This window comes from Lonchura striata, chromosome 3 (assembly GCF_046129695.1).
Source record: "Lonchura striata isolate bLonStr1 chromosome 3, bLonStr1.mat, whole genome shotgun sequence".
Taxonomy (NCBI): domain Eukaryota; kingdom Metazoa; phylum Chordata; class Aves; order Passeriformes; family Estrildidae; genus Lonchura; species Lonchura striata.
This window is the reverse complement of record NC_134605.1, coordinates 25,195-47,777: the sequence shown is the minus strand read 5'-3', so window position 1 is coordinate 47,777 and position 22,583 is coordinate 25,195. Positions and strand designations below refer to the sequence as shown.

Sequence of the window (22,583 nt, the reverse complement as noted above, 5' to 3'; positions counted from 1 at the left end):
GCCAATGAAATTAGAGACTTTTGCTAATGTGCCCTGCGAAGGTTCCCCGGGGAAACAGCAGCAAATGGCACTTCCAGGGAGGGCCCCAAGGCTGCTGCAGCTGCCCTGGGCTTAGGCTCAGCCAGGCTCGAGCCCCGTGCACGCAGAGCTGGGCTCACCCCGGCTCTGCTGGTGCTGCCCCACTCAGAGCTCCCCTGGAGGCTCATCCCCTCCTTGCTGCTGCTGAGACTTTCCTGTTCATTCTGGAATGCAGTAATGCACTCAAAACATGCTGCAGATCGAAGCAGGGGGAAATTTGGCTGGATTATATGGGCTCTCTTCAGCTCTGGTTGGGGTCCCACTCATTTTGCAGCTGTGGTACCACAGGCTGAGTCTTTGGGTGCTCTTGCAGCTTCTGGCCCATCACATTCCAGCACGTGGCCAGGAACCCTCACCCCCCGTGCTTGAGCCCTAAATAGCTTTAAAATGTGAACACTGGTGAGAAAATAAAATTTAACTGTGTGTGGCTACTAGAGGATCCCTACCTGACTGTAGCAAATAAATAGGCTCATGGTCAGTTCAACATCCTGATAGTCAGTGGGAAACTAGGTATCATGATGAGAGGATGTGAATTGATGTGGTGAATGACAGCAGGGGGGCTGCACTGCAGAGCATTTGGAAGGGCACCTCAGCCTGTCTTTGAATGGAGTCTCCAGCTGAGATTTCATTCTCTTCTTTGAAAGCATTAATAGCCCCACAACAGCACTTGTCCATGCTTGAAGGAAAAGCAAATGAGTTTCAGAGAGGAAAAGGGGCAAGATACAAAAGACAGCTTGTATTTCCTGGCTGGTTGTTTTGGTCAATTTGGTTTCCTCTTACTACACTTTACTGTGGTTTCCTTGAATCCTGACAGTGTCTTTAGAGCACTTCTTAAAAGCTACTTTTGCAATACTGCAGTTGCCATCACCAGGGAGACTTTCTGGAGCCAAAGGCAGCTCAGCCTAGCTTTGCTTTTATCTCTCTCTCTCCCCCTCCCCAGCTTTGCACTGGGAGGACTCTTTGGGAAACCACTTTTCCCTTGGCCTCCCTCCTGCCTTCCTTGCACCCAACAGCTCCTAAACCATCCCAGTGGTTCCCACCAGGCCCACACCAGGGAGAAACTCCCAAGCACAGTACTGAGGTGCCTTTCCACTTCTTTGTGCTTTAAATCCTTCTAAGTCTTCTGATTGAATTGCCCTCCCCAGGAGCAGCAGGGATTTTTGGTAGCATCCCTGCACCTGCAGCCAGACAACACAGCACAGCCAAGCACTTTGGACAGAGCCAAACTCCAGCTTTCCCCAGCAGCCCTGGCTCACTAAGTCCATCTCAGGATCAGGATGGGCAGAAAAGGAGAACCATCCCCTGCAGATCCCAGGCTGAGAATGAGGGGGCTACGTCTGTGTCCTAGCAAGCTTCATCATTTACCTCCACAAGCTGCTAAGAACACTGCAGAGAGCCTGTCATCCTTGCAGCAGGGATGCAAGGTCTGAGATGCAGAGTCCATGTGCCTGGAGACATTCGTAGCTCAGAGGCCAGCAGCAAAGGAGGAGGAGGAGGAGGAGGAGGAGGAGGGGAGGCATGGTTGTGGAATTTCTCAGGCCCCGTGGTTGCCCCTGCCATGGGTGCCCAGGCCAGCCAGCTTTCCTGCTGCTGTCAGAGCTCCCAGCTCCCCTGCAGCTCCCAGGCACAGGAAAAGCCCTGCTGAGGGCACAGCCTGTGCAAAAGCAGGTTTGGCACTGGGAAAGAATGGAGCATTTCCAGAGCAGATTAAATCTTCCAAGACTTTGAGCTGCCAGTTTGAAGAAGCCTACGCATTTTGCAAGTTTTTAGAGTCTTAGGACTTGGTCTAATTTAAGCAAATTGGCACATCCTGAGCACTAGAGAGAGATCCTTCTGCTAAGTTTTGCCCTCTGCAGCAAAGCATAAGGAAGAGAGAATTACTCAATATAGTGTTTGGGGGAAAAAAATGTTTGCATGGGCAGAGCAGCATTTCTTTTTTTTCCCGAAGCTGAGACGGTGGGGCTTTTCATTACTCTCTCAGCAGTGGCCACTCTACATGGAAAGTTTCATTCTGAATGTCTAAAGTCTGGCAAAGCACCAAGCAGCTGAGACAGACTCTAAAATAGTGGAAAGTCGTGGGCAGGCTCAACAGCAGGCACTGCCTTTAACTCACAGCCTTTGACTGCATCAGGCATCCGGATGAGCATGTGTAGGATAGGAGGATCTGCTGGAGAAACAGCATCTGGGAACTTTTCCCTCTCCTTGTCTCAACTTAGGTTGCAGAGGGATGGAAAGCAGCTCACAGGCTCCGGGGTTTGTGTGGGAATTGTCACTTCCATGTAACATCTGCAGTTCCCAGCACAAGAGAAATGTGCAGCTGGACCTGAGGCAGCCCCTGTGCAGCCCCGGCATGAGGAGGGGTGGAGAAAGCCCTGTCGTCACATACAGTCTGGTGGGGCTTGTCTTCTGACCTTTAATGGTGCATCTTGATGATCTTAGGTGTCTTCTCCAGCCTAAATGTTTCTGTGATCCTGTGACTGTTACAGGAGCAAATCCAGCATGTGTGTGTTCGTGGGGCTCTGCAGTAGGATTATTTCTTCCCATGTTCCATGTATCTGCCAGCCCTCTGATCTTGTAGACAGACACTGGAGTTGCTGAGCTGGCCACAAAGGGTGGAATTTTCAGCCCCAGACACAGCTGGATTTAGTTTGCTACCACAGGGACATCTCCTCTAAGAACCTGAACACACAGGTCCAGGCTGAGACCATCAAGTGCTGGAGCTGGCATATGGCTGAAGCCTCTGCGGGCAGGGACTTTTCTGTATTTTAAAAGCTCTTTTTAAAAGCCACTTTTAAAAGTTCTTGGCCATCTCCACACAGGCACCTGCAAACCAAGCTATGGCCCTTTTCCCCTGGGAAGGGAGGGAGAGGTGCTGGCCAAGGCTGAGCCCATCGCAGGCACCTTGCCCAGCAAAGCCATCACCAAGCGTTCAAGTGGCTCTTCCACTCTCACGTTTCTCTTGGCCACTTGGTTCCTCTTATTTTAGCTTTGTTTGAACAATCTCCTTGGTAACTGGAGACAGAAGCAGAGTTTTTTCACGCTCCTCATCGGGTTGGTTTCCTGCCTATCTCGGCGCTGGGAGGGATCCTTGGCAAACCTGTGTTTGCTTTTTTGTTCCCACCACAGGCTTTAACCCCACAGATCACTGGGGACATCAGGATATCTGGTGTCTCTTTCAAAGGGTTTTTGTGCACAGAGTTTCAGCTGACAGGGATGTATTTCATGACAGTTTATTTGGCAGTAAACAGGTGGTGTGTCAGTCACAGGGTGAATGGTGACTCTTGAAGCTGCCTACCTGCTCCTGACCTCCAGAGTGTCCAGCAGCAGGGAAGCTCCGCTGGAATGGCTCTTGTCAGGATGCTGCAGCCACCAGAGTGGCAAAACCCTTCAGCAGGGGCAGGGAATGGCTCCTTGCTGTGGCCGCACCCTCTACCCAGGTCTCACAGCCCTGCATATTTTTAGCAACTGCCTGAGGATACTGGGGTCCTTCAGTCTTTTTTGGAGCAGTTTCTGTGAGGTAAGGGCATTAACCCTGGCAATTCCTAAAGACCTGGAGGTGTTTGAAAAGGCAGGGGAAGAATCACATCTCAGCTGATACACTTTTTTCATCTCAGCTCTGGAGATGGAAGTCATTGAAAAAGATGGGGGGAACAAACAACAAACCAAACAACTACCAAGCTGTCTGAAGATTTGCTGGGCTGGAGACAAAGAACCCCACTGCTGGTACTCAACCCTAGCACATGCTTTTCCTTGGCCAGAGCCATCCCCAGAGGATAAAAATAGCAGTGTGAATACACAAAGCAGCACCTTTAGTGCAGACTTGAGATTTTGGGGTCATCTGTTGACTTAATGGTCCAGGCAGTGTCCCTGCTTAAGGCAGCATTGTCCCAGCAGCAGCCCCTCTCTGGGGATGGCTGAATGCTTTGTGGGGCATTGTGTGAGCTTGCTGTCCTTATCCCTTGATGGAAAGGAAGAATGCAGGATCTGCATCACCTCCCTCGCAGGGCCTTCCTTGTGGCATAGTGACAGCAAACAAGGCACTGGGGTGTAGCTCTCAGCTTGGGTGTTGGTCTTCAGAAACGAGCACCCCTGACCTTCCAAGCCTGTATAATGGCAGCATTTCTGTGCTGGTACCCAGACACTCCATGGCTTTTATACTATCAGGTAACCTCTGACACTGTCCCAGCACGGGGGACTTGCCAAAGGGAGTCTGGACCAGGGGTGAACTCTGCATCCAGTCACTTAAAATGCTAAATTGTGAGCATTCCACTTGAGCCTCCCTAGACCCCTGGCAGAGGTAACTGACAACTTCTAATGAAAGTTCAGTGTGAGTCTGCTGTCCAAGTCTTGAAATCCGTCCCTCGCATCCTTCACTGGGCAAGGGGTGATAAATGCAGAGATGGCCAAGTGTTTATTCCTGCCACTCCATCAGGAGCCTTAGATCCTGCTGCTGCCTCACCACGCCAAGCGTGTCAGAGGAGGGTCTGGAAAAGCAGGGCCTGATCTTTGGGGACATCAAATAAGAGGAGTCAGACTCATGCCTGGCTGATCATGGAGCTGAAATGACAATGGATACTGCTCTTGAAAGCAGACCTGCACTTTCTGTATTGATGTTTGCTGTTTGAACTTTTGTGGCATGCCCTCTGCTGTCACTGAGCATTTCTCATCTTCTTCTTTTCCCATGTACAGCTGCTTTTCCAGCAGCAGAGCTGGCTGTCAGCTCTGCCAGGGCACAATCAAGACTCCTTATCAAGTGTCTTCCCAAATAAGAAGGGAAAATCTCCTTTGCCTGGAAACCCAGGCAAGCAGGAATTGAAATGTGCCTTCCCTGGGAGGGGAGCACTGTAAGGATTGCTACAAAGTCTTGCTGTAGTGGCAGTGCTGGAGCAGTTCATGCACAGCACATATATTTTGGGCTTCCCTGAATCCTGATTCCTGATGCTGAAGCCATGCTTTTAGACATTGACCTATCATTTCTGGTGGTCCCCACTGTTTTGTTTAGTCAGGTTTAACTCAGCATAGTTTGCTAAATGATTTACAGAACTGCAGAAATGCCCTTTTTTGCTGGCAGTTGCTCATTGAAATTCATTCTGTGGAGGCCAAAAGACATATAAATAAGAGTGATATCTTCTGTTTGAGGAGCATTGTCATGGCAACTATCCAGGTGCACATGGGAAAGAGCAACTGATATTTATTTGAAAGGTGAAAGCAATTATTGTCATGAGGGGGAACCTGGCTGCAAAGAAAAGCTGGATGTGTATTTGGGTGCAAGAAGCAATTGTGTGCCAAGTTTCTGTCTCCTTATTTACCTGCCTGGACTACCCACAGCCTGACTGCCCAGCCAGGTCAGTCAAGAGAAAATCCCAGAGAGGCAGACTAGGGGGAAGTGCCAGATTTGGCTCTTAACCCTGTAGGCTTAGAAGTGGGATTTGCAGGCTGTTACACCGAGCAAGGATGCTGGGCTGGGCTGAGCCCTGGGCAGTCAATCCCTTGCTTGCAGCACAGGCTGGATTTTTCAGGACTAATGCAGTTTTCAGCTGGCATGGACCGGGCTGTGCACAGCCAGGGGAGAAGTTATTTCTACTCTGTCAGCTTTCCGAGGTACCTTAAGTAATTGCTGCTGGGGGTGTTTTTGATCAAATTCACATCAAATGTGTTTTCCCTCCTAGTCGTCAGTGGTATTGCACTCTGTGCAAGCTGTCCTTGGAGCTGCAGACACTGCTCTAGGTGGGTCTCTCCTGTTTGATCCCTCAGGGATCCTGCCTCAGCAGCCACTCTGGGAGCTGCCAGGGCTGTGGATCACAATCACTAGACATGCATGGCAAGGAGACTGGGGAAAAGCAGGAAAACAGCTTTGTCCTGGTGCCCCCACATCCAGAGCCATGGAAGAGGAGTCACAGCTGTGGAAACATTTAAGCGTGACCGAAGGCTCAGGCACTGGTTTGGGGCAGATCAAGAGAGTCTCATTCATCTTCATCCAGCTGGTCCCTTGCAAGATACGACACTGGCAGATGGATGAAGAAGTGCATTAGTCAGAGCACAGAATTCACAGTCACATCAGAGCAAACATTGAGGATTCGCCAGAAAAACATTTCTGATCTGACAAATCCTTCTCAATATGGTCTTCCTAGGAGGAGAGTCAAGCAGCATTCAGTCTGGCATGTGAAATCATCTTACCTGGCAATCGTTGCTCCTAAAAAGTATTTTCTGAGACACTGAGCATCAGCTGTGCCTGTCAGCTCCCAGCTATTCGAGCAGCAGCAGCCCTCAGTCTTCCTGTCTCTGCAGACCACCTCTCCTGCCTTGTGTTTGTGCCAGGCCAAGGAGGAGCAGGCTGGATCTTTTTCCAGGATTTTCTGGTAGCGATGCTCTGGAGCAGGACGGCGTTACGTATTTGAGCCGTATGTTGTCATTTAAACTCAGCACATCCCGAGGCCAGGGGAGCAGCTGCTTTATACAGACATGGAAATGACAACACAGCCCTGCGGTCTGACTGATTCAGGAGACCCTGGGGAAAGAGGTGGAGGGCATGCAAGAAAATGAGGGTAGCCAGATGAATTTTTGCTCAGAGGTGGGGGGAAGGTACAGAGGGACCGTTTCCACTTCCCCCTCCCCTTGTTTGTGGTGTCCAGGCTGGTTTGCTCAATGCTTTTGGGAGGCACTGGAGTGTGAAGCCCCATGCAGACCTGGGCTGCTGGGCCAGCAAACCGGGCTGCTGGGCCAGCAATCCAAGCTGCCACATCAGATCAGCTCACATCCATACTTCCCAAAGCATGCGTCATGCTTCGTTTCAGGCAGGTTTTCCTTTTCCCTCCCTGTCATGTTTGCAGTGCGCTGCAGGCAAAATTTTCATTAAGTACAGACATTTTGTGTCAGCAGGGCTTGTTTTGGCAAAGGATCCTGCATGGGTGACTCATGGGACATCTTACACAGATGGGAACCCATGGCAGGGACAGAAACCCTGATGAACCCTCTCCTCTGCAAGAGATCACTGCTGAACAGCTCAAAGCACGTGTGGCACGAGGTCTTTCACATAATCTGGTGTGAAATAATTTGCCCCTCTTCTGTCCCTCAGGAAGGTTTGTCCCTGTGCTGGTTGAGCAGGTGTCACGTTGCCCTCCCCTGTGTCCCCCACCGCACACACACATCCTGGGGCTGGGACAAACACCTCCACCATGGACCTGGGTGTCTCTCTGTACTTGAGTCTGCCACCTCCTCACCATAAGGTGCAATTTTGTTGTCAACTGATGAAAGAAAAGCTCCCTTTTCTTCACCTCCTTTTCTTCCCAGCAACAGGCAACTTCCTTCCCCGAGTATCTGTTGGGAATTTGAGCAGGAAAGCTGCTCTTGGAGGTTGGTTCCAACCATGCCCAGGGGTCTGGTCCAGGCTCCTCACTGTCATGTGGCCCTGCCCTCTGGCTCAGGTGGTGGTGATGATGATGATGATGATGATGATGATAATGATGATGATGATTTGGGAGTTTTCTTGCCCCAAAGCCCCTCTGCACAGGCACTGCCCAGTGAGCTGTGTGAGCCTGGGAGCTTCCCAAGCCACGTGCCCTCTCTCATGGCAAGCTCTAAGTTCAGCTAATTAGATGACTGGGCTGACAGGCAGACGTGTGAGAAATCAATGTGGCAGGGCTCTGTTGGAGTCTGGGAGCTCATGCTAGGACAGGCAGCACTGATGGATGTGGCTTTGCAATGTCACCTCCAGAACACGTGTCCCTCTTGGCTATTCCCTCACCGAAACTGATGGCCCTCTTGCGTGGGAAGTGCTGGTCTCTTGGGACGTCAGGGCTGGCAGCACCAGGCTTAGGCAGCACAGCCACTCCTGGCTGCCCAGCCTGGATATTGTAGCTGTGAATCTGCAGCTGAACATCCTCCAAGGTACTCCTGTGGCTCTCCTGGGCAATCAGGGGAAGCTGGCTGGGTGACAAGCTGCAGAAGTGCATCATTCCCTCTGTTGATTCAGGAACAAGTGTCTGTGCAGACAGCAGCAGCGTGCCACCTTCTCCTGGGCAAGCTTGTCACTGACTGCCCTGACAGCTGGTTGTGTGTTTGCTGTTTTCCTGGCCCACTGGAGACACCACTGCTGTCTGTGTGCAGAACTTCTTGGCTGTTCCAGCTCCGGCGTGGCCGTGGTTCCGAAAGAGAGCTGAGGCAGTGAGTGCTAGGCTTGTGGCACCTCTGCTCCTGGAGATCTGGCCCTGCCAGGAAGGGGCCTGGATGATGTCCCCTGTCCTCCAGCATGTCCTGCCTGAATCTTTCCAGAGCTGGCTGCTGATGCCCTCCAGGTTCCCGTGGTCCTTGCAATACTGGTTGCTTGTCTGAGCCAGGAGAGGGATTTCTGCCATTTCCATGAGCTAAGCAGTGCCCTGTAGATGGGGAATGGCAAGATTTTTGCAGATATACTCAGGATTTCCATAGGTGTGTCACGACTGTGCAGATATTTGGGTTCAAAAGGAATGCAAAGGTTCATGGAGATCCTCACCAATCATTCCTGATGCCATCTGATCCCTTGAGGGAAAAGGCCAGTGCAGACAGGAGAGCTGGCAGTTCCAGATCCGATATCTTCGACCCGTGCTGCACTCATTTTCTCTCCTGTGGTCAAAAAGATACTCATAGAGAAATATTTTGCTGCTGATCTCTGTCCTGCTCCTGTCACCCTGTGCCAGACTGTTGTAGCTCATGACATAGGCACCTGGCCCTGCACACTCCTGGGATTGTTCTCAGGGTGCCTTTCCCAGCTGGCATTTTGCTCTAAGCTTTGCTTCTCTTCCTGTCCTGCTTTTGCCATTGTACATCGGTGTGATGGAGATCAGGCATGCTCTAACAATAGCCTGTGTCATTTTCACATCCTTGCTGTTTCTCAAACACCATTAGGAGGTAATCCTTTCCTCCAGGATTGCAGTCTCATCCCAGGGACAAATTTGCCTCAGCAATTTTTGCTGATTGGAAATCCACCCAGAGAGCAGACTTTCCATTTGTTCTGCCTATCCATTTTCCATTTTCCCAGCAGCATTGTGCAGCAGAAACAGCAGCAGCAGCACACAAGTCTACCCAACACAGGGCACTTGCTCACACCCTGGAATGATCACTTGGAAAACTGCATAACACCACCACCTCCTGGCAGTGGCACTTCAAGTCCAGTTATTCTGCTTTATTCTGTGAAGTCCTATTGCTGCTGTATCTAAGCATCAGAGGTTTTCTTTTTTCTTTTTTCTTTTTTTTTTTATTGGCACACAGATTTATTTTTGTAAGGGAGAATTATTTTGTGGGCCTTTGAGGAGTGCCACACATGACAAGCCAGAGTACACCCATAGGAAGTTTATGTCTTGATGTCTCTGATGTCTCATCAGAATTTAAGAAGGCACCTCTCTTAATTAACTTTCCTGGGAGAGGGGGGGGGGGGGGGGTCCTGCATTAGGCCAGGATGCAGTGTACATTTTAATGGGAGCTGTCAGGAAAATTATTGATTTTGTTAGTAATGTTTCTGAAATTGTGCCATTCTGGTAATTCTGTCAGGTTCTCTTTGAAAGCTTAACTGAGAGCATTTTTATATCCTTCATTAGTTTTTTTAATACATGATAATTTCCCCTAACTCAACAATGCAAAGCAAGATCCACTGCCTGCTCGGAAACCATTTGTCCTACGTACAAACCTATTGCAGCAATAATTACAAACTGAACAAATTATTACAGATATTAATTATAAAATACAATTACACTGAGCCGTGCTGCATTGTTACACTTTTCACAGCCATCACTTGCTCTTGAGTAAATGGTTTCATTAAAAGCATGAAGGGCAAACTTAATACACTTCTGAGTCACAGCAAACAGCACAAGAAATCATCCTGGCTGTTCCTCCGAGTGCTTGAGGTGTTTACCCTGAATGAGTAGAAAATGTTGCCTCTGCTGCCAAGTACTTGTCAGCTTAACAGAGGGGCTCTGGGTGGCAGTGCAGATGTGCAGGGAGAGGAGAATGCCAGAAATCACAGCAGCGTGGCCTCAGTTTCACTCCCCTAGAGCGTGGCTTTCTTCCATGTTTGGGTTTTCAGTGCTGGGACCTGCCAGGAGCAGCAGAACCTCCTTCATCGTATCTTGGAGCAGCCTTGGGGCTGCTTCAGGCTGTGCTGGGTGCTCATGGCAAGTGCAGAGGAGCCAGGGGTGGGCTGGGAAACATTTCTTCGAAGGACTGAGCACCAGGCTTGGGCAGGGAGGGAGCAGTGGGAAAACTGGCTCAGGTAAAAGCATTCACAGGAGGGCAGGGCTGGCAGGTGAGTGCAGGGGGAAAGCAGACCCAGCCAGAAGCAAACACAGGACTACAATCACTGCCTGGGCTTTTTGGTTGGTGCTGTTATTTGTCTGGGTTAAGATGAGAGCCAGGAGGAGGTCCTGTCCCACAGCAGTGCCAGGACAGTGAGCAGAGCCTCCAGGAGGAGCAGAGGCCATTGGATTTCTGTCTGTGTTGTCTTTGCAATGGCTTTGCACTGTAGGAAGCACCAGAGGAGCACAGGTTCACCACCCCATGTTTGTACCCCAGGTTTGGTCACCTCCTGGTGAGCAGCTTTCAAGCCAGCTGCTTCTGTGAGTCCCTGAAAAGAGCTGAAACACCTCTGTGCTAGTTTTCTTCCTCTGGAAGAGCAATTTTTACATCATTGGGTGGCTCAAGGAGCAAATCTCTCTCCTAGTGGCTGCGGACTCCTGTGAGGCTTTCAGCTTCTGTGGTGTGTGCTTGTGGTTGTGCTGTGAGCAGTGACTCTGCCTTCAGACCTGTCCTGATGATGTTCCCAGGGGCAAATTCAGCAACCCCTGGGGGATGTGGGAGGGCATTGCTGCTCAGCTCTCTAGGGGGAGAGGACTAAACCTGGAAGGCTTGGGAAAGGGTGTGCTGCTTGGAAAGTAAAATTTAAGAAGTAAAATCCCACTGTCAGTGAAGCTTTCCAGGTGCCCACCCTAACAAGAAAGGCTATTTTTCCTTTGCATTCCCTTCACAGAAAAAATCCTAACTCCAGCATCCCTTTCAAGCTCATAAATCAGAGCCTCCAAAGCCCAAACTGAGCAGCTGATCATGGCGTTGATCATGAATCTGCAGAGCCTGGGGAGACAGAGCCTCTTCCATGCCCAAGCTTGAGCAGTGCATCATGCTTCCAGGGGCTTGGTCTGTGCTGGTTCCCAGTGCTTGTGCCCGTGCAACGTGTGCCAGCTGCCAAGGGGCTGATCTATACCACAGGTTTTTGGAAAGGGACATGTCCTGCCAAGACACCTCTGGGGAAGTTTGGCCCAGCCTGGCCATGCCAGTGAGGATGGCACCTGCAGGCTGCTGGTGCCCATCCTGAGGCAAGCTTGGCCCGTTGGCTCCTGCCCTTTGCTTTTGACTGTGCTGTCCCTCCAGCCTGTGCCACCAAAGCCACTGTTTTCTGTCCACAGCCCCCTTTTCCTGCTCTTTTCACCTTCCTCCTCTACCTTCTTTTTCTTCTCCTGTTCTGCTCCCTGTTTCTCCTCCTCCCTTTCCCCTCCTTACTCTTGAATCTCTATTTCTTCTTCTCTGTTCCAGCAAAACGATATCAATCAAGGTGATAGATGATGAGGAGTATGAGAAAAACAAGACCTTCTACCTAGAGATCGGGGAGCCCCGGCTGGTGGAGATGAGTGAGAAGAAAGGTGGGGGCTGTGCTCCGGGGCTGAGCCCCGCCTGTGTGTCCCTGTCTGGCTCACTCATGTCTGGCACCTGCAACACCAGCTCACATCCCCGGTGCCTATGGAAAAGGGCAGGAGCAAGGCCACTCCCGTCCCCCAGCACAGCCTGTCCCAGGCAGCAGGGCACAGCTCGGCCAGGTGGTGAGGATGCTCCTGCCCTTGCCCATATGCCCCAGGGGGGATGTGCAGCCCCTGTCCCCAGCCAACCATCTCTGTCACCACAGCACCCGGCGGACGTGACCTGCATGCGCGTGCGACGCCAATCATGTGTTTGCCTTTGTCTTGTGTTCCCACAGGAAATTCATTACCCTTAGGGTACTTGACCGTGAGGAGTATGAGAAAGAGTGCAGTTTCTTCCTTGTGCTTGGGGACCCGGTGTGGCTACGACGAGGAGTGAAAGGTGTGAGAGTAAGCCCAGAGCAGCTCTCGAGGCGCTGCCGCTTTCTCTGTGTCTCCCTACTCTCACACTCCTTTCTCCTCGTGCTCTGGCTCCTGGCCGTTTTGCCCTCCCTCCTCTGAAGCTTGGCCACTGCACCTTTTTGCTCTGTTTTCTTTCCTCTTTGGTTTGGAGAGGACTCCATCCCACCCCAGGGAGCGAGGAGTGCTCCTGGCAGGGATTGGGAGCGTCCCCAGCCCCCAGAGACATTTTGGGAGCGCTGCCCCCGCTGCTCTTCATTTAATCAGAGAGAACATCCGGCCTCGACAAGTGGAAAGGGCAACGCTGCATCATTTTTATCAGAAGATAAAACAGCTTTCACTTGAGATAAAATGCATGGCCAGAGCAGTAATTTTAGCCTTTTTATACTGGCACTAGGATCCGAAAATAGACAAAAATCACAGCCCAAGTAGGTAATATCATGAGATGCAATCAGTTTAGGTAAATCAGGTTATGCTCCAATGAAGTTTCATGGCTCTGCGTTGGATAATAGCTTCTCATAGGAATAATAAAAACAATTTCCTCTTTCATCACATTTCTAAACCAAATGCCAAACTTTCCAAAAAGACAGAGTTCACCCATTTTCCCATGGGTTTTTTTTTCTGCTAGAAAATTAAATGAGGATTCATGGCACACTACTGGTGGCTGAGCAAGAAGCACTTTTAGAGTTATTTAAGAGAGGGGCCATTATTAAAACCTTTGCAGAAGATTTGGTCTGTCTGCTGTGGAGCTGCTTTCTAGTTTCTGGGACATCAGCTCTCCCTCCAGCAGGCGTTAGGCTGTAATATTTATTTGATAGAACAGAGAGGGCCCTCAGTGGTCCCCACACTGAGTGGGAACATGCCACGTTCCTCTTCAGCTCAGGCGCTAAGTCAGCTGCATTGTCCCCTCCATCAGCTTCCCTGCTGGAGGTGACTGCCTAACAAAAGCTGGGCTAAAAAATCAGACACTGGCATGACTCAGGCACTGCAGGTGGGGTCTGTGTCATTAAATGGAGCTGGTGGCATCTGTGGAGCATGGACAGTGCAGCCAGGATGAAGTTACACATGGACGACTCAACTCAGCAGCTCCAGCCTTGCCCACAGGGGCCAGTGTGGGCTCAGCCTTGCAAGTCCAGCAGGAGCAAACGTGCTCTCCAGATCCAAGGTTTTAAAACCAGCTCTGGAGATCCCAGCTGAAATTTTTGTCTAAAAATAAAAAGAAAAGGAAAAAAGTTTCTTATCTTCCTGGTCACTAAGATAACTGGGGAAACCTGAGAGAAGATCAGGCTTGCCAGCTTGCTAAGTGGAAGGCAAGACAAAACTTAAAGGACTGTTTAAAGCAGCTATTTGCTGCTTTGGCCATGCAATTTTAATTTTTTTTCTTTTCTTTTAAACTTGTTTCCTTGTACTTGGTTTGGTACAAGAAGCAGCGAGGCAGGAGGAGCAGCATGCTCAGAGACACAAGGGCATCTCTGAAATGCCACCCCTGGGCTGTGGTGGGGCCCAAGATCCACCAGGGCACTAAGGGAGAGGTTTTTTCTTTCATTTTGGAGATCTAAAATGTTGAGCAACAAGACCCTTGAGCCAAGCCTTGCCACAGACTTTTCTTGTCTCGTTTTCTGTGCCAAAAGCGCAGCTGCTGCCGGAGCCATTGCTCCCATCAGGCAGCTGGAGGAGGTCAAAGCCAGTAGCTGCTGCACATGGGACATCTTGTGTCCCCCCCCCGGGGCAGAACTGCCTCTGAGACCAATGGAAGATCTTGCACATACAATTCAAAGGGGAAAAATGAATTTTTTGAAGTGTGTCTTTTAATCCCATATCCACCCCATGTTTGCAGTGGTTTTTATTTTAAATCCACAATCCCATGAAACATTTCTGTTTAGCGTCTTTTTCTCAACAATAATGGTATCCTGCAGCTTTACAGATCTGAAATCTGTGCCCTGGGATCTGGTGTCTTTCTATGGATATCCCTTTTGATTTCATTTTTCATTTACTTTTCTTCTTCTGTGTTTGTCTCTGTCTCCTTCACAGCCCTGTTGTTGAATGAGCTTGGTAAGCGCATTCATTTTTCCTTTCCATTTTTCTGGTTTGCCTATCGTTGGAGGACAATCGATTTTGCTTGATGTTTTTCTTTGCTCACAGCATTCTCTTTTAGGGTGGTCAGCACTGTTTAAGTGAGCTCAGGTACCTAATGCCCCATCTTTTCTTAGAGTAGAGCCCCAAAGTCACCAATACGTAGAGGTGGTGCAAGGAGCATTTTTGGGGGGGTGGTGCTGTTACAGGCAGAGTAAACTTGCCAGCACCCTGAGATACAAACCTGTGCCACACAAATGAATCCATCACCTCTAAACTGGAGTGGCAAAACAGGATTTCCTGGCAACTGAGGGATGCTTGTAGCTGGCAGGAAAGTTGGCCAATCCTTTTTGAAGCGACAGTACGAACTTTGCCTCCTGCCTTGGGGAGACTTAGAGCCTAAACAGCCTTTGAGTTTCCTTGCTGGCCACCTCCAGGATGGGGCAGGTGGGCAGTGGGCACCCTGGTTCCTCACGCACCCGTAGCCCCAGGGCAGGCTTCACCCCTTCCACAGCATATATCAGACACAAGGGGTGGCAGCTTGCAGATGTGGGTTGAAAAGCCTGTGTTCAGGTCTCCCCACACTGTCCCTGGGGTGTGTGGTGGGGAGCAGACCCCATGTCCACAGTGGGGCAGGGAAGGGCCACCATGTCCGTGTTGATGTGCAAATGCTAATCCTCATTTATTCTCTCTCTCTCTCCCCGTTTTTCTCATTTTTGGTTTCATCTAGGTGGCTTCACCATCACAGGTATGGATTTGTACTCTTCCCCTGTCCCCCTGTTCCTTTCTCTAAATGGCCATATGCTCACCCTGCTCTTTCCTCTTGGTCTTTCTCTTTGCTTTTGTTCTGTCCTGGAGGGAAACTCTGGAAGGGTAAGAAGGCTCTGAGCCGCGCCTGGACGGCCGGTCCCGTTAACACCGTGTCCTCTCACAGAGTGCTCTGCCTGCCACACACGCCTAACCCGCCTTGGGGAGGGTGACTGTCACCCCCGAAGCCACCACAACCCCTCTCCATGTCTTGGAGCAGGGTGGGCTTCTTCGTTTGGCCCAGGTGTCCCCGCCCTGCACTCAGGGCTGGCTCCTCTGGCGTGAGCCAGCCCAGCTTCCCTCCTTCAGCCGAACAACACGGCATGAGAAGGTCCTGGGTCCCACACATTGCTCCTCAGGAGCCCTGGAAACATAAATTCAGATTTAGGAGGCTCTAAGGTGGGTCTCTTTGGCCTGCAGGAGGAGAAGGGCTTTCCCTCAACTCCGTGCCACCTGAGCAGACAAGGGGCAGCCAGCAAGGGAGCAGCACTAACCCCGTGTGACATAAGAATGGAGTTTACTAACTGCACGGGGACAGCTGGTAGAGTGTGTGCAGACCCCCTGCTGATCTCCTGCTGATCACTTTAATAGGCAAACCTGTCTTCAGGAAGGTCCAGGCTAGAGATCATCCTCTTCCTTGCACCGTGGTCTCCATCCAAGGTACCTGTGGTGTGGCACCATGTCGGTCTCCTGTGGGCTGACTGGGTGTGTGCCTGCTGACAGATTAACTCCAGTCCTTTTTAGCCCTGATGTTCTTCTGCCCATCGCTCAGGTGGACTGGAAGGGAGTTCACTGGGGTCTGCACAAGGGACAGTGACAAAGGGCGTGCTGCCTGTAGTCCCCATGCTCTAGAGGTTGCACAGATGGCAGTGGCGCTGCAGACCTGCTTCACTGGTCTTGTAGTCCCTCTTTTAGAGAGTGCTGCTTCCTCTTTTAGGGTTTGGAGCCAGGCATTGGCCTGTGGATGGCTTCTTACATCTGTGCTCTTCCCTCCAGCCCCGCCATCACAGCAGGCATTGGCTGCCAGCCCCCTCTCCAAGGCAAAGCCCTGCTCGGAGGGAGGCAGAGCCAAGATTTCATCTGTGCTCAGCCCAGGGGCTGCTGTCAGAGCTCTCTTGCTGTGACAGGCTGGTGGAACTGCCCTGACTGTACCTCAGTGCAGGCCTGGAGTTGGGGAATGGAGCAGCCTTAGTGCTGATCTTTCCCTTTCCCAGCAGCCCCGTGGGACAGGCAGCAATTACCAAGCAATAAGCTATTCCCCAGCCCCAGGATGAGCAGGACTCCTCCTGGATGAGTTGCTGGATGAGTTGCAGACCAAGATCTTGGTAGCATTTCATGCAACTCTCTTTGTCTGTTGCTCCATGAACTCCTTCTCCGCTGTTCTGTCGCTCACGCTCCCACCCAGAGGCCTCCTGACCCCCCCCTCTGACAGGAGCCAGACCCAGAGCGACCAGCTGGGCCTGGTTCACCCCCGGGCTCTTTGCTTTGCAGAGGAGAATGAAGAAAAGCAGCCGCTGACCAGCAAGGAGGAGGAAGAGCGCCGGATCGCAGAGATGGGGCGCCCAGTCCTGGGGGAGCACACCAAACTCGAGATCATCATTGAGGAATCCTACGAGTTCAAGGTACTGTTCACATCCTGCAGCCCTGTTCTTCCCCCCACCATACTGCTTTTGTTAGGGCAGCTGCAGAGGAGGGAGGATATCTGTAGGAAGGTGTAGAGGAGGGAGCACTGGGAGGCACATGCTGATGGTACTGGGGCAAAGCGAGGCAGTGCATGGAATCACACACGAAACAGGAACTGAGGTCCCAAATGCTGCAGGTTGCTTTAAAACGTGACCCTGTTCTCACAGTGAGTTCTGCACGCTGGTCCTACTCACAGGAGCCTTGAGTGAGCCCCAAGCCTGGCACTCCCAGTGCAAAGGGCTGATAACCCCAAATGCAAGTAATGCTTGTGCAGCTCAGCTGCCCTGAATGCACAGGCCAGGCCAAGAGCTGAAAACTGGCCATTTCATTATCTTTTCAATTTTTCTGTAGTATAAAACTGTAACAGGCCATCCTTACTGTGGCTCTGAGATGGTTCAAACTCCCATCCATGAGCAGGTTTCCAAAGGTCTTTTTTAGCAGCAGCCAAAGAAATTGCAAGTACTTACATTTGGGTCTCTTGAGCTTAAAACCTGCTGAGCTTGTTCCATAAACACGTGGCCATAAGCAGTGGCACTGGTGGGCTTTAGCCCAGTATCTGCAGCCCCTGATTCTCTGCTCTGCCTCTCCATCCACAGAACACGGTGGACAAGCTCATTAAGAAGACGAACCTGGCCCTGGTGGTTGGCACAAACAGCTGGAGGGAGCAGTTCATTGAGGCCATTACTGTCAGCGCGGGTGAGTTTGGGCCACAGCTCAGGTGAATTACGATCACCCTCGCTCGCAGCTCGGCTTGGCTGCATCAGCAGCGCAGACTGTAGTGGAGCAGCAGGAGGCAGAGCAGGTGGCAGAGTTATTTACAGCGTCTGCATAAACAAGGCAGCTGATTAAAGCCTTTTGTGAGAGCACTTTGCCTCGTGTGTAGGAAACCTTCTGCGTGAAGCGTGTCTGTAGCACCAGGCAGAGCAACACCTTGGCTGGCAGCAGACGGCAGAGGGGAAAAAGTCAGTTCAGTGGGAGAGATCTGGGAGGTGAGCGCAGTGTGGAAATTCAGAGTGGCATAAATGAGGCTGGTGTGAAGCAACAGTGCTCCCCTTCCCTGGTTCTCCCTGTACCTCTGTGGTGAGGACAACGCAGTAGTGAGGGTGCAAAGCCTCACTGTGCGCCCAAATTTTCCCTTGACACGCCCTGCTTTCTGGAACTCCTGCTGCCACAGCCAGCTGTGGCTGGAGGATTGGGCTGCAGCCCAATAGCTGCAGCAGCACATCGTATCTGTGGTTGAACCAGATCCTGTGTGATCTTACCTTCCCTCCCTTGGAGAATTGCCTTTCCCTCAAATGCCTTGTGGTACCGTTCTCGCAGGTGCCAGTGCCGTGTTTACCAGTACAGGATATTTTATCATTCCCATATATGTGGAAGAAGGAAGAAAAATCTCCTCCAGATGTTTTTTTAACAGCTGGAAACACTATTACTTCTGGCTGGATGTTACGACCTCACAGCCCAGCCTAGGCTGTGTGTGCACACATGAGGGCAAAATCAACCAGCTTAATTTAAATCCCTGGGGAAGACAATTACCTCTCATCTGGCTAATTGTGCACTGAAATGCATGGGGGAGTGCTCAGCCTCCTACCTCTAACTCTGCCATACAAGGTAACCTCTGCCAAGCACCATGGAATTAAAAATGATGGCAGTACCATTTACCCTCTGCCTCTGGAAAACAAGGGCAGGACACTGTGCAGCAGCTTCCTCCTCAGACTGTGATCCCTCCTCTTGTAGCACAGCTCTTCTCAGAGCCTCCAGGCAAGAGCCTCCCATTATTTTGGATTCAGCCTGAACTTATCATGCAAGACAATCCTTGCTGCAGGTTTCGTAGCTAATATGGCTAAACTAATCTATGCCAGAGCCAATTATGTAATTGCATCCCATGTTAAAGCAAAGATAGTCACTGATGGTTGGATGCCATTTCTGTGACCCACATAAAGACTGCAGTTATGTGGAAACCCTGTGCCCCCATGTCTTGAATATACAGCTATGATCAGAGCTAACAGAAGATTAACAAGCATTTAATAAATGGGATGTATTTTGGTGGACATGAGCTGTCCCTTGCAGTTGTGGATCTCAGTAGTAGTTTGAGCTCTGGAGGTACCCAGGCTTTAGCTCCTCAGGCTTTGTGCCAGATAAGTTAATATGCCTTAAACACTGGAGGCTGGGTTTGAGTTTTTTCCCCACAGCTCATGCTGGATACCAGGTGAAATCCCAGCTGAGAAAAGAAACATCAAACCCCCATTTCCCCACAAGGATCAGCTCAGGGCAGTGTTTGCAGGGCGGTGGAGCAGCAGAAGGTGAGGTCTGTGGAAAGGCAGTGCAGGTGCAGGCAAGGCTGTGCCACGCTGTGTTGGGCCGTTCTGGGCTGTCCAGAGCCTGTCACTCAGCTCTTTTAGTCTGTACCCAAAAGCTTTAAACTTTCTTCCACAGCAAAAACACTCTGGGGCTTGCAGGCCTCTTTCTGAATGCACCCCCGGGTCACCACCCAAGGCCACTCTGAGTTTCAAGTCACCTCCACAAGATCTGGCCAGCCCTTCAAAAGAGAGACATCGTGGCTGCTTAACAAAATACTAGGCAGATCTGGATGGGTGTTATGGCAGTGGCACTCATGATCATTTTTCAGTCTGTTTCATCATCTCTGTAAAGATTCAGGTCCATAGCAGTCCTGATGGCACCCTGAGCTTGGCAGAGGATTGAAATACCTGCTGCAGAATTACAGCATGAGCACAGCATGGTGTATCCTGCCATTAGCAGCCTTTGCACGTTGCAGGAAAACACAGGCCAACATAGACTTTCCAGACTGGAAAACTCTTCCTTATCCTCACAACAATGCACAGGAATGGGTATTTATATCTACCAAAATAATGACGCTGATTAGCTACTGTTTCTGCCATAGTGAGTTTGAAGTTCCCAAGCTTGCATCTTGCCATTGCTAAGGAGTTCTTGCAGCAGCCATGCAGGGATACCTGGTGGTCCACATCCTTGGTGGGAAAACAAAAAGCATCAAAGACGTGGAAAATCACCAGACAAAATGCAAGGGATGTCTTTAAAAAGACTTACAGTGGCCTTGGAATCCCGAACATTCATGACTTAGAAACTCATCCTTGTTTCTTAAGGGCAGCAGGAAATCTCCCACTGACTTAGTTGGAAAAGTGTCACCTCCCCTTCAAGTCTGGGAGTGGTTCCAGCGTGAGCAGGAGGAGTTTTTGACTCTGCCACAGCAGGGATGTTGTGCACTGCGCCAGGCTGGGGAAGCCCCATGTTTGCCATGCAGCCTGCCCGAGGCACAGGCTGGCCAGCAGGCTCTCCAGACAGCTCCTCAGAGCTGCAGGACTCAGGCAAGGGGTCACCAGCCCCAGTGGGCTCCCTGGTGGGGTCACCCCCACCGTGGGACGCCCTGTAGGCTGGATGCCAAGTGGTTTTGCAGAGACAAGTGAGGATGCCTGGAGCAGGAAAGGGAGTCCCCACTGAGCCAGGAGAGACCAGACATCAAGGAACAGGCAACCAGAGCTTATAGAGAAACATGTGAAGGGGCAGGGAAATGCAGCAGGGAAGGACAAGGACAGCCAGCAGTGATTGAGCAGGGGGGCATTAAGGCAGGCAGAAATCCATTACCTGATCCCTGTTTGCAGCAGAGGTAAGGTGAAGCACCAGAGCAGCTCAGCAGCCATGAAAGTTGGCTGCCTTTCCAGAGAGCTGGAAGCAATTGCAGGCACTTGTGGAGAGCAGCTCAGAGCAGTCAGAAGGGGCTTCCCTGTGGGAGTCTCCACGAGGCAGGCCTTGCTCTCGGTGGGTTTGCCTGACCCAGTCAGCTCCAGCCAGCACGAGGTTGGTTTCTTCCCACTTGAGCTCTTGAGCAGGAGCTAAGTCCCAGAACGCATCTGATGGTTAAACTCAGGCAGTGGTGCTGGCACGAGGTTCTGCATTTTCTGAAGTGCAGGTTGTTTTTTTAAACCATTGCCTCTGGGGTGTGTCTCTGTGCTGTGTAAAAGGGCAAGGAAAGGCCATCGAGCAACTCTGATGATTGCTCAGAAAATAAGATATTTGGAAGTCAAGGCCTTCCAGGGCCCAAATCATGAGACACAGAGGTTTGGGGGCTGCAGTTTGCACAGGAGCTTTGCGCAACCTCCCCCAGGACGAGCAAATCTAATCAGGCACTGCTGGTTTTCTCCAGGGGAAGATGACGATGACGATGAATGTGGGGAGGAGAAGCTGCCCTCCTGCTTTGACTACGTGATGCACTTTCTGACCGTCTTCTGGAAGGTCCTTTTTGCCTTCGTGCCCCCCACAGACTACTGGAATGGCTGGGCTTGCTTCGTTGTCTCCATCCTCATGATTGGCCTCCTGACAGCTTTCATTGGCGACCTGGCATCCCACTTTGGCTGCACCATCGGCCTGAAGGACTCCGTCACTGCCGTCGTGTTTGTGGCCCTGGGGACATCGGTGCCAGGTAAGCACAGCCACGGGCTTTGCTGTGCTGGGGTTGGGGTTGGGTTGGGGTTGGGGTTGGGGTTGGGGTTGGGGTTGGGTTGGGTTGGGGAGGGCTGTGCTCTGCAGGATCCCGAAGCACAGGTTTGAGATACAGATAGAAATTGGTTTTCAGTCTCAGCTGGGCTGAAGGATAGAACCAGGATGTGGGTTCAGTCCCATGGGAATCATTTCAAGGACCATCCCACTGCAAAGACTGTGAAATAACTGTTTCTGTGGGCAGCCTCCATGGTGTCCACTTTCAGAGTCAGAATTGGTCTTCAGTTAAAATGCTGCCTGCATTGGCAGTCCTGCATTTTAAGCATCTTCTGCTTTTGCCTTGCTCCTGCGTGAATTAAGTGTGAGTCCATACTCAGAGCACCCTTTCCAGCATGGACACCTTTGTGTGAGGCCGGGTTCAGATGGATCAAGGTGAGGTTGTTGAACTGGGCCAGCTTCTTGAAATGCACCTTGTGAAGCTCTGGGGATTCCCATGTCAGGTTGTGTAAGAGAGCCCGTGCCTTTCACTCACCTTCTGCCATGGGCTGTGCTGGGCAGGCAGAGCCTGATTTCTGGACAAGGGGCTCTGACCACCCCAACCATCCTTTGCATCAGTCACACCTTCCCTCACCACCTTCAGACATCCAGTTATTGGCACTCAGATGCTCAAAGATCCTGAAATTGCCCTAATGCTAGCAAAGCCAAAGAGAAGAAGCAGCCAAACCAAAAGAGAACATGTCTGGGGCATGGAACAGAAGGAGCAGCATTTTTTTAGACCTCTGGCAGTAGAGGCTTTAGCAGAAGTTTTGCAGAGCTTCTTCACATGTTTGACAGTGAAAATCTTCCCTCCTGCTTTTGCTGGCATAAGGTGGCATTTAAGAAGTTCTTTTTTAGAATACATTGGGCTACTCTTCAGTTTCAGTTGGCTCCCAGGCTGTGCTGTGTTAGCTGGTGCTGACTGGGCTCCTCCATGCCTGCTTTCCAGGAGATGGGCAGAGGAGGGTGCAGAGAAATCAACACTGACAGGGATGACAGGGACCTTCCCTGCATTGAAAGCACAGCTCGAACTTGCAGAAGTGCAGGTGGTTGCTTCTACACTCATCCCTTCTCCCCCAGTGGCAGCTGCAGATGCCATGGGGGCATCAGCACTGTCCCACAACTCTATTACTGCACCATGATCAAGGTGCATTTCCATGGCAGCCTTTTTTTTTTTTTTAAATAAAGCAGACTTGATTTCTTTGCTGCAACTGGACCCTCTAGCTGTGCTTATGTGTGCTCATCCCCTCCTGTTCCATGGAACTGGATCTTTGTGCCAGGCTGCACTTTGCCATCTCACCTTGGAGCCCGCTGAGGAGG

At 51.0% G+C, this 22,583-nt stretch overlaps 1 protein-coding gene across 2 annotated transcripts in view; it reads left to right on the top strand.

Moving 5' to 3' along the window:
• SLC8A1 (solute carrier family 8 member A1) overlaps positions 1–22,583 on the top strand; it is a 110,770-nt gene that overhangs the window by 75,865 nt on the left and 12,322 nt on the right. Inside the window, exons 3-7 of one of the 2 annotated variants that reach the window (XM_031504207.2) lie at positions 12,074–12,177; positions 14,998–15,015; positions 16,566–16,696; positions 17,354–17,453; positions 20,935–21,210. In XM_031504207.2, the coding sequence (XP_031360067.1) occupies positions 12,074–12,177; positions 14,998–15,015; positions 16,566–16,696; positions 17,354–17,453; positions 20,935–21,210 (629 nt within the window). Of the gene's footprint in view, positions 1–11,634; positions 11,742–12,073; positions 12,178–14,997; positions 15,016–16,565; positions 16,697–17,353; positions 17,454–20,934; positions 21,211–22,583 lie in introns of both variants that reach the window. The other variant, XM_021538614.2, reaches the window with a different exon arrangement.